General features: G+C 32.0%; 1 protein-coding gene across 7 annotated transcripts in view; it reads right to left on the reverse strand.

Annotated features, from left to right (window-relative positions):
• Positions 1–12,657, reverse strand: part of Prkg1 (protein kinase cGMP-dependent 1) — a 1,307,364-nt gene that overhangs the window by 95,707 nt on the left and 1,199,000 nt on the right. For all 7 annotated transcript variants that reach the window (XM_013077205.3, XM_004858324.3, XM_087185544.1 and 4 more), the window contains one exon: positions 10,027–10,101. In XM_013077205.3, coding sequence (XP_012932659.1) covers positions 10,027–10,101 — 75 coding nt within the window. The remainder of the gene's footprint in view (positions 1–10,026; positions 10,102–12,657) is intronic.

Below are 12,657 nucleotides of genomic sequence, written 5' to 3' on the forward strand. Positions count from 1 at the left end.
TAGTATAAAATCTTTCAGTTTCAAAGATACTCTATAATTTTCTAATGCCACTTTATTGAAAGATGGTCTGGCTTATTATCATATCTAAATGTCATATTGGAAAGAGAAAATTATATGTGTAATGATGAAAAAGAAAAATGGTGTTTCTAAAGGCTAATTTACTTAACTCCTATGAATTATCACAATGAACTTCAAGCAAAACTACATAATTTTTAACATAAATGTTCTGAAACACTCTCAACAATACTTTCAAATTAGAAGAATAAAGATATATGATTATTGTTAAAATATAGAGCCACAAACTATTCCATGATCCTCAATAGCCTGTTTTCTCTTGTCAACCATATTATCTTCATTATAAATGCAGAAAAGCAGCAAAAATGAAGATAATTTTTACATAATAGGTAGTCATGCTTCTAAAAAAATGTCTTAATGAGCACATTTCAAATATCTTAGAAGCCTAAAGCTAAAAACTAGAAAGAGTTTCAAGACTGATATTTTAACAGATTAAGAAACAGGCCCATAGGGGCTCAGATGTTCTGTCAGGTTCATGTGAACATGACAGAAGCAGTGCTATGGCTAAAGCCTGCTCACTAAACTCCCAAGTAATGTTCTCCTGCCTATGTAGCCTCACCAAGAGACTCTTCAGGGATGAACATTATTATTCTTCCCCTCACTAGGTTCAGAAGTTTTCTCTTTAATGTGGCTCAACCTTATCTGCAAAGCAGTTTTAGAATGATGCTATATTCACTCCGGTGAGAGAAACATCCTTCATTCAAGATAAAAACAAGTTTCCAATGCTTTTCTTTCAATTGAAACTACTGAGAACACAAATGGATACAGTAGGTATTACTTTTTTCTGTGATATTTTTTAAAAGTATCACAAAGAAGCTTAGGACATGAAGCATACAGAGAATGAGGATGTATTAGATTGCTCTGATTTCTATGGAAGTTTGGGGATTGGAAAGGCCAATCTTATTGCCATGTGGGACCTGATTACCCATTTAGTACAAAGAGCTCTTGATGTTTTGAAAGTAAGTTTTAATTGTCCTTAGCTAATATGGCAACTGTGGAAAGGAAATCTCCTTTTTGAAGGAAACTGAGTTGGCAATCAAGTTCTTTGTTTTTACCAAGCAAGTCAGCAGCACAAAAATTTTCAATTATGTTTAGTCTTCTGCTCTGTCAATTAGAAAAGGTTGCATGCAAGGACATACTGGGATTCACATTTATAAAGTCTTGTTACCTAGGGAGGCTTAGAGATAAGCACTACAGAGAAGAAATTAGCAAATGGCCTTTGAGAGTTTTAAATTTAATGAAATAGAAAAAAAATCCTAATCCAAGCCCAAATTGTTTTATCTTGAAAATTGTTTTCCAAAAGAGCAACCAAGTCAGTCTCCCTTTCCTCGAAAGAGAAATTTACTTTGATGCTCTTTGTAGTAACAAACCAGACTATGTATTAATCTGAAATAGGTGGCTTTAGAAACTGTTCTACACCTCTTCTAGCCTGATTATGTGTACCAGAATTTAAAAGCAAACAGCTCTTGCAGAATTGAAAGACACCTTATTAGTTCAAGGCCAAATGCTGAAAAAGTTTTCTTTTTTCCTAACCTTTGCTTTGCAATAAAATGGAGAACAGTGTTTTTTTGGGGGGCGGGTACCAGGGATCGAACTCGGGTCCTTGTACTTGTGCAGCAGGTGGCAAAACCACTAAGATAAATCCTCGGCCCAAGAACAGTTTTTATTGCCTAGAGACAGTAGCTGTTTTCCCACCATTCAACATACAATTGGTCAGCAAGTTCTAATTCTGCTTTGAGGGCTATTTCATAATGCCATTCTCAGTGTTCTTTCCATTTAATTGGCAGTAGTTTCCACTTTCCAACAGGATATTGCTCACTTGAATTCTTTCCATAGGGTAAAAACAAATTTCTAGGCTCATTTCCCTGAGAATTGCTTAGATGAAGACCAAGTTGTTTTAAGTAAATTGTTGATAAGATTGTGGGAATACTAAGATCTTTAGTCCAAAATGACTGGCAGAGAAACACTAATGAGAAAGACCCAGATTTCAAAGTCTGTGTTCAAAAGAGCAATCCCTTATGTACTAGATTGTTTGTTTAAAGTTTGTCTGTTAGACACTAGATGGCCCCAAGGCATTCAGAAGTTGTAATCAAACACTGAAGACCTCTTGATTTTTTTAGACTTGTACTTTGTGAAGCATTTGGTGAGTGAATTTTCAAAGACCCAAGCAATACTGGTTTCCAAAGAGCATAGAGCCACCTCCCAGGGACAGGCAGAGTGAGAAACTGAAGGATTGTCTTTGCTAATGAAATGGAACAAGAAGACATCTTTTACTGCTGTCACATTGTGTCAAACAAGCTCACTACCCAAAGTAATCGTGAAAATCTAAAAATATCAAACAGAATATCCTTTGCAAATGAACTTGTATACAGAAGTGAAGTCTTAAACCAATGAACACTAATTATGAAAACAGAATTATGCCATCAAAAAGCTAAGGGAGTGGATCACGGGGAGGCAATATTCTATATTAGTCCTTGCAAAGAGGAAATTGAGAGGTGACTTTATTGACAAGTCAGAACCAGCCGTCAGGTGCCTGTTTTTGCACACAAGCCCTGTGTCCCAGTAAAGGCCATGTTTTGCATGGTAGACTAATTTTTGCTTCTCTAGTTTCGTTTTTCTTGTTTACATTGAATTTTTCCTTTCTATACTATGTGAATCTATTGTTAATGTCCTTTTGGGGGAACTAAGCGAATAAGTGAAAATATTTAAGTGCATGGTGAGGAGAGTAGGACAAGATAAAATGGTGATTCCAAGGTGGCTATTAATTAAGCTTTTGGCAAATTTGGGCTTCCTTGTTTAATGCCCCTCTTTCCTCTTTGTACTCAGAGGGAGCCTTATGCCACGACTGGAATGAAAGGACTTTATGTAAAAATTTATGCTTTGAAGCTAGGAAAATCCTTCCATACCTCTTAGGAAAATTTATTACTTTTATAGGTAATTTGGGGAGAACAACACCTAAACCTAAAAATATAAATAGAAGAGTAAATATCTTTTTAAACCAGAAACCCACCACAGCGGTATGGACCTTATCCATAGAGGTGGCCTGCCTTCGTCTATCAAAGTTAAAGGACTTGAGACCCACTTGCTCAGTCTGTAACTCTTTCATTCTCTACCAGATTGAACATGCACTTATCTTTCTGAATATTGATGATCTACAGTGTTCTACTTCAACATTTCTGGCTATTTTTTACTGGAAATTTCTTATAACTTGATATCAGTTCAATGATTATTATTCCTGCAAATCACATTCATTTTCAGGCCATGTTAGGGAGGTTCCATTCCTCCTACTTCATCTCAAAGTGAAAAATGAGTGGTTTGCTAATTCCGAATGGTATTTTTTAAGTAACACACTACAATTCTCACAATATACTGTAGCATTGTTTTCTCCTCTATTCTTGAAATGTACTGCTATAGACTTTGTAACTCGACAAAATTTATATATTGAAGTCTAATCTTCACTCTGATGGTCTTGGTAGTAGGGCCTCTAGGAGTTATCAAGGAATGGGATTAGTGTCCTTACAAAAGGGATCCCAAGAGTTCATTTACTCCTCAGTCATGGGAAGTGACAGTGAAAAGACTGGAACTTTATGAACAAGGAAACAGGCCCTCATCAGACACTGAATATGTGAGTGCCTCCATCCTGGACTACCCAACTCTAGAACTGTTAGAAAGAAATTTTTGTTATTTATAAGGCACTCAGTTTATCGTATTATGTTACAGTAGCCCAAATGGTGCAATACAGATACTCTGTTTTCAGCTTTTGTGACACTATGTTTACATCCAGTTTTCCTAGTACATCTTATCTCTCCTCAGCTTTTTTCATTTTTCTTTGTGTGTGTTTGCCAAATTCTTCTCCCTTCTCTTACTTTTAAATGCCATGCCAAGGGTCCCTAAGAATCAATCTTCTGTGTCACATTTTTCTCATTCTGTATTTTTCTTTTACCTCATTCACAAGTTAACTGTAATTTATCATTGAAATGCTTATTACTCTCAAGTTGATACCAATCTCTTCCCTGAACCATTTCTCAAAACTACCTCATGTTTAACCTATCCAAAGTTCAGCTCATGATCACCATTTTCAAAATGTGGTAACCACTCCAGCTTTCTCTAACTTAGTGTATGTTGTCATCTTCCGCTATATTCTAGACCTAAAATCCTTTTATCATTCTTGACCTTTCTCCTCCTTACCTCTAAAATATACTTCCTAAAGAAAGCCCTTTGACTTTGCCCATTAAATATCTCTTAAATGATTTTCTCTGCCTGTATTGATTCATATTATTATCACTCTTGTCTTGTTTACCATTAACTTGTACCTGAAGAACATTCTGATTATGCTGTTTTCCCTTATATCCTTCTACTCACAGAAAAAAAGAGTTCAAATACAACATCAACCAACTCATCTCATCTGCCAGTCCATATTCAGGTCCCTGAATATGAAATGCTGCTTTCTACTTTGACACTTTTCTACAAACTATCCCTCTGTCTAGAATATTCTCCATTACTATGTCCAGACTATAATGGCTAATTCTTGCCTAGTCAATGCCAGCTAATTCCTTAGAATTCATCTCAGATGTATTCCTTGGGAAATTCTCAAAATGCTGAATGTGTGTGTCTCTCCCACTGGACCATAAGCACCATGAAGGAAAGAAACATATCTGTCTTGTTCACTGTTTTATATGGAGCTTTGTAGGCAGGCAGCAAATATTTGTTGAATAAATGAATGTAGATGAAGAACTGAATGAACATGGATGATGCTGGAGCCTAGGGGGTGTGAGTCATTGCAGGGAATCTCTAAATTTGTTTGTCTATTAAATGGTTTTGTAGGTTAAAAAGCATCACTGTGCTCATTTGGAAGTTTTCCATGGATTTTGATATAAAAATTTCTCATGGAGAATGATAAAAATTCTTCTCAACATAATTAAATGCATGTACAACTTTATATTCATATAGCTATTAGAAGTTCTCAATGGAAATGCTTATATATATATATATATATATATATATATATATATATACATCCTATCAGACTTCAGAACAAGATATCTGGTTATCTCCTATGAACATAAAGACTACAAAGTCATTTAGAATATGCTACTTCATAAGACATATTTGAAAGTGTTTTTTGTTGTTATTTTTTGTTTTGTTTTGTCTTCTTAGAGATGTGATTGAGGTCTTATTTTCCAAAGCAGAATAAATTAAATCAAGGAGACTCAATTTAAGTCAGTCTAGAACTCTAGATTTCCATTAATTGTGTTATCAGCCCACCTTAAAAAAAGATTTATTAAGAGCACATAATTCTACTATAAATATGATGCTAAATCCAAGAACCAAGATACTAGATTTTAAGTGTATTATAAATACAGTTCTAAAACACAAAAATAGCTATTAGCATTAGTGTTTAATTTTCCTTTTATCTTGCCATATTAATTTATTAATAATTAAAGTACACATCATTTAAATAAAGCTTGAAATGATGGTGTATGCCTGTAATCCAAGCACTCTGGGAGGCAGGCGTATTACAAGTACAAGCCCAATGTGAGAAACTTAGTGATTTAAAAAGACCCTGTCTTAAAATTTTAAAAAGGGCTAAGGATGAGTAGTTCAGTATGAAGGCCCTGGGTTCAGTCTCCAGTACCACCACCAACACCAATAATAAGAATGTATATTATAAATGAAAACATTGGTTTTTTTACTCTCTATATAACTTTAACCTAGGAATATAGCTGGGACTTGTATAAATTACTTTATGAGTATAAATTCAATATTAAGGATTTTATGATGAAATACTAAAGCTAATAAGCTAAGTTGAAATATATATATGAATATATACACATATATGTGCTTTTTATTTGAAAATATGTTTTGTCTATCATTGCTGACTACAGTATTCTACAATGAGGACATCAATGATGACCTAACTTTAAAATATTTCATTTAAGAAATAGACTGCATTCATGAATCAGAAATACATGACATAATGAAATAAAACATTCATGTTTTATTTTGATGATTCTGAATGCTTATGAGTTTTACAGGAAAAGATTTAAATATGGAGATAGAACTCTAGGCCTACATAGAATTATATGACAATAATCTTTATTTATTCTTAGAACTATAGAGGAAAACTAATTACTGATTTATATATCAACCTTCTCACTTAGCTGGATGACTGTATTAGGAAATTTGATTTATATTGGAATGCACATTATAAAGCACAATGTCTGACTTTTAACAAGTAAATTTCTAAATGTTTATGAATGAATGAATACATATTCCCAAAGGAAAACAATATGTACCTATCATCACACATGCTACTTTTTGTTCCAAATAAGATTTAATGATCCTTAACTTTGATCTGATATTGTCTCTCCTAATGTCTTAGTGATTATAACTCACATTTTTAAAAGAGAAGCCCTCAGTGGATAATTAGCAGCAATCAAGAGAAATTTAAAAATGCCATAAAGGTAAAGTTTTTGTCAAGAATAATTGTAGAAAATAAGTCTTATGAGAAACACTGAGTCTCAGACATATATTGCAGAAAAGGAGTTTTTAAAACCATTTCCATGGAATATTTCTCTCAAGCTAATCCTTCTGGATCAGTTGCCTGAACTGAGTAGTTGGCAAGGTCTTTTCTGGAAACAACTGTCTACTTTAGGGGAACCGTCCTACCACCAAGCCTATCATACTCATAGCTAATGAGTTTCTCACATTTGAGTTTCTAAGTGTGTCAATGGAATCAGTCTTTACAGTCAGTCCTACTTTTTTCCTTTTCCTACCCAAATAGGCACAGTCCATGAAATGATAAGATTTCACATGGATAAGTAACATGCCCATTTTATTTTGGTTTTAAAAATATTATTTTTCATTGCTTTTGTAAAACTGAGGAGATTTTTAAACTAAGGTTTACAGTAGAGCCAAATCATTACCTAAGTGTTAAATGGTCCAGATTTTGTGATCTATATAGAAATTTAGAGGCATTAACAAAATTATCTAGGGAGTTTTAAAGTAATTAGAGCATGTTCCTAGTCTTTTCAATGAAGGCAAATCTTCTAAGTCTCCTAAATACAAAGTGAAGGTACAATATACTTAAGGGAAAGAAATTCAATAAAGACAACAATGCTAATACAAATAGATGTTTAAACTTGTTAGTGCAACTAAAAAGCTTTCCCTGAGGAATGATTTGTAGTATTCCTACTCTGAGTGATAGGATACCTAATTAAGAGAAGACTTGGACCTCAGAAATCTTCAGCTAGTAATATTTATTAGAAGTCTATACAATGGAAACACTGAAAAAGGTATAACAATAACTCTGCTATCATTTATTCTTTTTTTAATGTGGCTGTTTTGAGGAATACAATTCATATCATTAGTCTCTCTAGAATCTGGATCAAAGATTTTAGACATTATTTTCAACAAGATATTTCCATTTTGCAAGTATTTAGAAATGTGACATACATTCATTTAGTTTTATGTGAATTGAATAGAAAAATTCAAGCAAGTCTGTCCCAGACTAAATTTATTAGGACAGTATATTTTGTATGCCCTCCTCAAACACAAACACATAAATATAACTATGAGAGGCAAAAGATGTATTCATAATGAATTATGATTGTGAAATCATATGATTATGTATATGTATATCAAATCATGTTCTACATTTTAACTGCATGCAATTTTTGTTTCAATTATTTATCCACAAAATAAAAACAATTACAAGCACAATGGCTAAATTATAAACTATCAAATCTATGGGTCAAATAAAAATATTGGGTAGCATCTTGGAGAAGGTAGTCATTTCATTACCCTTCTCTGTTTCTTAACCATGATAGAATTGTCTTAAAACTATTGTTGCTTTTATTAAAAATTAATGGATTTTTTTCTAATCTCAGTGTAATTGTAATTCAATGATGTGCTACCCAGGCAAGAAAATTTTGCTTACATAAAATTAAAGAATGCTTGCCCAATTAAAATTAGTTTTAAATGATATATATGAAATAATTGGCCTCTGTAAATTTAACCATATATAAAAACCACTAAAGTATATTTCCAATTATTAGTTCTAGCTACTGTAGCATCCACTGTAATTGTTCATTGAAATTTACAAAGTTTTATATACTATTATCAATTAAATCTCAAAAATTCCATTTTAAAAATGGCAACTAAAATTCAAAACAGGTATTGAGAGTCAAAACCAGGATTACTTGCTCAGGAATGACAGAGCCTACAGCAGAAAACTAGGCTTCTTCATATTTTTATATTCTCTTCCAGTGTGAATTGTTACCACACCTTCCTTCTAATTATCTGAATTTGTATTTCAGTATATTATTTTTCCTTTCTATTTTTATTTGTGAGTGAACACACAAATTTCTGAATTTATGAGATGCACACAGTTATCTTCACAATGTCGATAGACACCTAAAAGGATATGACTAATTCACATTTGCCTTTCCATCACTGGTTAGTTTTAAGTCTGAGTGGTCTCAACTTTTGGTTGAGTAGATATGAGTTATACAAAAACTGCCATAAAAGAATCTATCAATAGGGAAAGAAATAGATCCAAGCACCAAGAACACATTAGCCTAAAAGATCTTTGACTTTTTCCAGTAACTCTCAAAATAGTCATTCAAATAATTTAGATGTATTTTTAAGATTACCACCAATTGTCATGTATATATACTCACCTACCCTTACATATTAAAATAAACATAAGTTGACATAAATTGTGACACAAATATGAATTTTTATATATTGCAAGAAAATATTCCTCTAGTGATAAAGCCGAACAATAACAGAGAATTTTATAACTTTCAAAACTGAGATGGTACCTTAATTGGGCCCCTTGCCATCTCAGTGGGATTAATACAAATACCAGAAATTAAAGTCTAAACTGACCATTGATTTGCATTTTCATATACTGCAGAAAATCAGAAGTGGTAACATTAATCATCCACAGAAGAGGTCATTCCAAAGCCTGTGGAATGGCCAGTTTCATTTCCTGAGTAAATCCTGCCATAGGCACTGCTGACATTTAACCTCTTGGTTTGTCTCCCTCCAAAGTTAGAGAAAACCAGCCCAAACTATACAGAGAAGAAATTGTGAATACATTCATATAATTTGAAAATATTAAAATTTTATAGGGTTAGCATGGAACAGAGTTCTTAATATTTTAGTTCTAGAAATTGTTTCATCCTCATAGATTCTCAATGCAAAATAAATGATTTTTTTTCTTTGCAGTTTTTAGGTTACTACAAAGCCACTTAATCAAATTATGGCCTGGAACTATCTACCCATGTAACACTAAATTTTATCAATTTAATCCTTCTAGTATCTTGTGTGATATAAAATACTATACTGCACTGAGGGGAAAGGAGGATTATAATGACTACTTGTTTTTAACGTGACCTAAAAATTTTATGGGAAAGGTGAATCTTGAAAAACTTCAAATCTTTGTGAAACGTTAAAGTTTTATGTGAAAGAAAATTATCCTTGTAGTAGAATTATATTTCTATGACAAATTATAATTAATAAGAAACCATCTCACATAATTCTTACATTTGTAAGTTCAATATAAAATAATAAATACTTCATCCAGGTAAATATTCTAGCTTTATTATTTTCATGCAATTACAGAAACCATTTGTTTAGAAAGTTTTTAGGAAGGACAAATTACATGTTTACCTTCAGTTGTTCATATTAAATTTTAAAATGGCCATTTGGTTTGGTGAGATGATTTTCATCATAAAATCTAGTATTCATATTTAAAGAGAAACATTCACTACATAAGCATGCTGTGTAATCATTATCTTCAATAGTTTGCTTTCTTTTCCTCTCAAGTAATTAGATTCTTACTATCAGAATGTTGGATTTTGTTAAGTCTATCAAAATATTTGATTGTATTTATAGTCAAAATATTTTAACAGGATCAAATCTAAAGAAAATAATATCACTTACTTTGCTTTAGCTTCTGCATCCTCATATGCTTTATTAGAAACATCATCCAGGCCTCCAATCAAATGCTTGAAAGAACTGTCAGAGGAAAACACAGTGATTAGGATACATCTTCTACAGAGTAGTAACAATGGCAACCTAATCAAACATAAAGTGAAATAATTCAATGACACCTAAATAAAAATTAATCCAAACACTTAATCTAGATATTTTATTAAGAAATATACCAGATAGTGTTGTTTTCCCTAATCTAAACTTTGTGCTATCAGGAGCCTTTCTACCTAGTTCATCTCTATAGTTCTCAATAACTAGCCACATCTGGCAAACATGTCTGGCAATAAAAGATATTTACAAAACTGGGTGAGATAAAATCTATGAAACTCTGATACACAACACTTCTTTATAATGAGTCACTTTTATAATACTAAAATAATACAATGCACCAATTATTGAGTGTCCACTATATGTCAGGTATTATTAATTTAGTTAGTAATAATATTTATTAACTTCATCCTCAGACATTATTATTTCCACTTCAAAACAGTCAACGTTGGGGGAGGTGGAAGGAAAGCGATAAAAAGAATGGAAATGTGTTATGCACATGTACAAATTCCCTACAGTGAATGTAATCATTATGTACTTCACAGATGTACTAATAAAAGTAAAAAACAAAATTAAAAAGGCTCAAAAATGCTGAAAAAAGTAGTTAATGGATCTTCAAAGATGAAAATAAATATGCAGATAGGAAAACAATAGCCAAGAGTTATAGAAAAATCAACTTATTTGGGGGAGTAGAAATAAATTGACTTTAGCATAAAGAGAATGATTAACCGCTAAAATTCAATCTATTCTATGTCCTACTACATACCTGAAACTACATTCAGGTTTACTTTAAATAGTGATGACTTGTCTATACATTTATGCTATAAAATATTATAAAGAAAACAAAATGAACACACACACAAATGCATAATTGAATTGCCTGTGAAAATAATTGAATACAACGAGATACAGCAACTCTTAGGCACACAATATCCTGGCTACTACTAAACTAGACTGGATGAAGAAAGAAAAGGAATGTCGGTAACATCTGGCCCCTCACAAAATAACTATAGTAGTCTCACTTACATACAAGGATCGTTGAGTGTGCTTTATATATAATAACAAACACTGTACAATGATCCTATGAACTAGTTTTGTTTTTTTCATTTTATTAATGAGGATGTTAAAAAAGGTTAAGAAATCAGCCTAAAGTCATACAGTCGAAGGCTGAAAGAAGACCATTTCCCTTCCTACTCGTAAAATCTCCATTGTACCTCCTATCTAAACCATGACTTCAAGTTAATTGTGAAATTTCTAGCAATAGCTGGGATCTGGGCAGAGAACTTTAAAAGTAATGTAAGAAATTACATTTTAATGTTAAACTTCTCTCTCTCACTCGCTCTCCATATATATATACATATATATGTATATATATATGTATATATATGTATATATATACTTATATATGCATGAACCTACATCTATACTTCTTTTCTTTTCTTTTCATGGTACTGTAGATTGAACCCAGGACCTCTGGCATGCTGGGCAAGTGCTCTATGCTGAGCTACATCCCAAGCCCTTCTATAATTTTGATACATTAAAGGACTCTGTGTTGTGAGCATGAAGCCATAATCAATGCATAGTAAGATTTTGCAACATAGTAGCATATTTAGAGATTTAAATTTAAAAGTTAATCACTTTCACATATAATTATTTTGATAATTCTATGACGAAAATATAGAGTGGGGGCCAGCTGGATAGGCATGGGACAGTTATTAGCTCAACTGAAGGGTGGGGAACTAGAGACCAAGAATAAATCACTAGGCAGTCATCCAGGAAACCAAAAATTTTATTCCTAAATATGAATTTTCCTATAATAAATTATAAGAATCTATACCAAATTAATGAATGTCTCATAAAGAATAGAAAATACTCCATACATTCAAAAATATTATCAATGATTAATATAATCCCCACATTTCATAAAAATGTTCAAATATGATTTATGACATTGTTCTTTATATAATAAATTTCCTTATTTCCTATAAAATGTTTTGCATTTCAGTTTAGAGAAAGTCTCTAAGGTCAGATATAGTCACAATGAAAAGTAAAACTACAAAATTTAATTTCTTATGAAAAATACATAATATTTTATTAATTTTCTGTTTCCATTGACAATATGAAAATTTAAGCTTATAGAATTTAAAATACTTGCCCAAGATTTCTGTAATTCATCAGCATGTCCAAGTGTATACTTTATATCCCTTAATATGTACCTTATCCTTTACAGTGCTTGGATACTTTTTAATATAACCAAATCCAAAACATTGTGAGAAACTATTGATGGAGAAATATCCAAGAATACTTTATAGGAAACCCAAGGATCAATAACTTAGCTCTCCATGTTCATTCAAATTTATAAAGAGATTGCACTCCTAGTGGAAATTCTGAAAGTTCAAATAATATTTTTAAAAATTCTACCTTATTCTTAGTATCTACTGTATTTAAGTAGAGCAGGGTAGTATATTACCAAAGACTTAGAGGGTAACCTGACAGTAAATTTGACAAGGATGAAGATTTTTTTAATTTAGG

This window comes from Heterocephalus glaber, unplaced genomic scaffold (assembly GCF_053883595.1).
Source record: "Heterocephalus glaber isolate CG9 unplaced genomic scaffold, H.glaber_assembly_v1.0 deba00001497, whole genome shotgun sequence".
In the NCBI taxonomy this organism is placed as follows: domain Eukaryota; kingdom Metazoa; phylum Chordata; class Mammalia; order Rodentia; family Bathyergidae; genus Heterocephalus; species Heterocephalus glaber.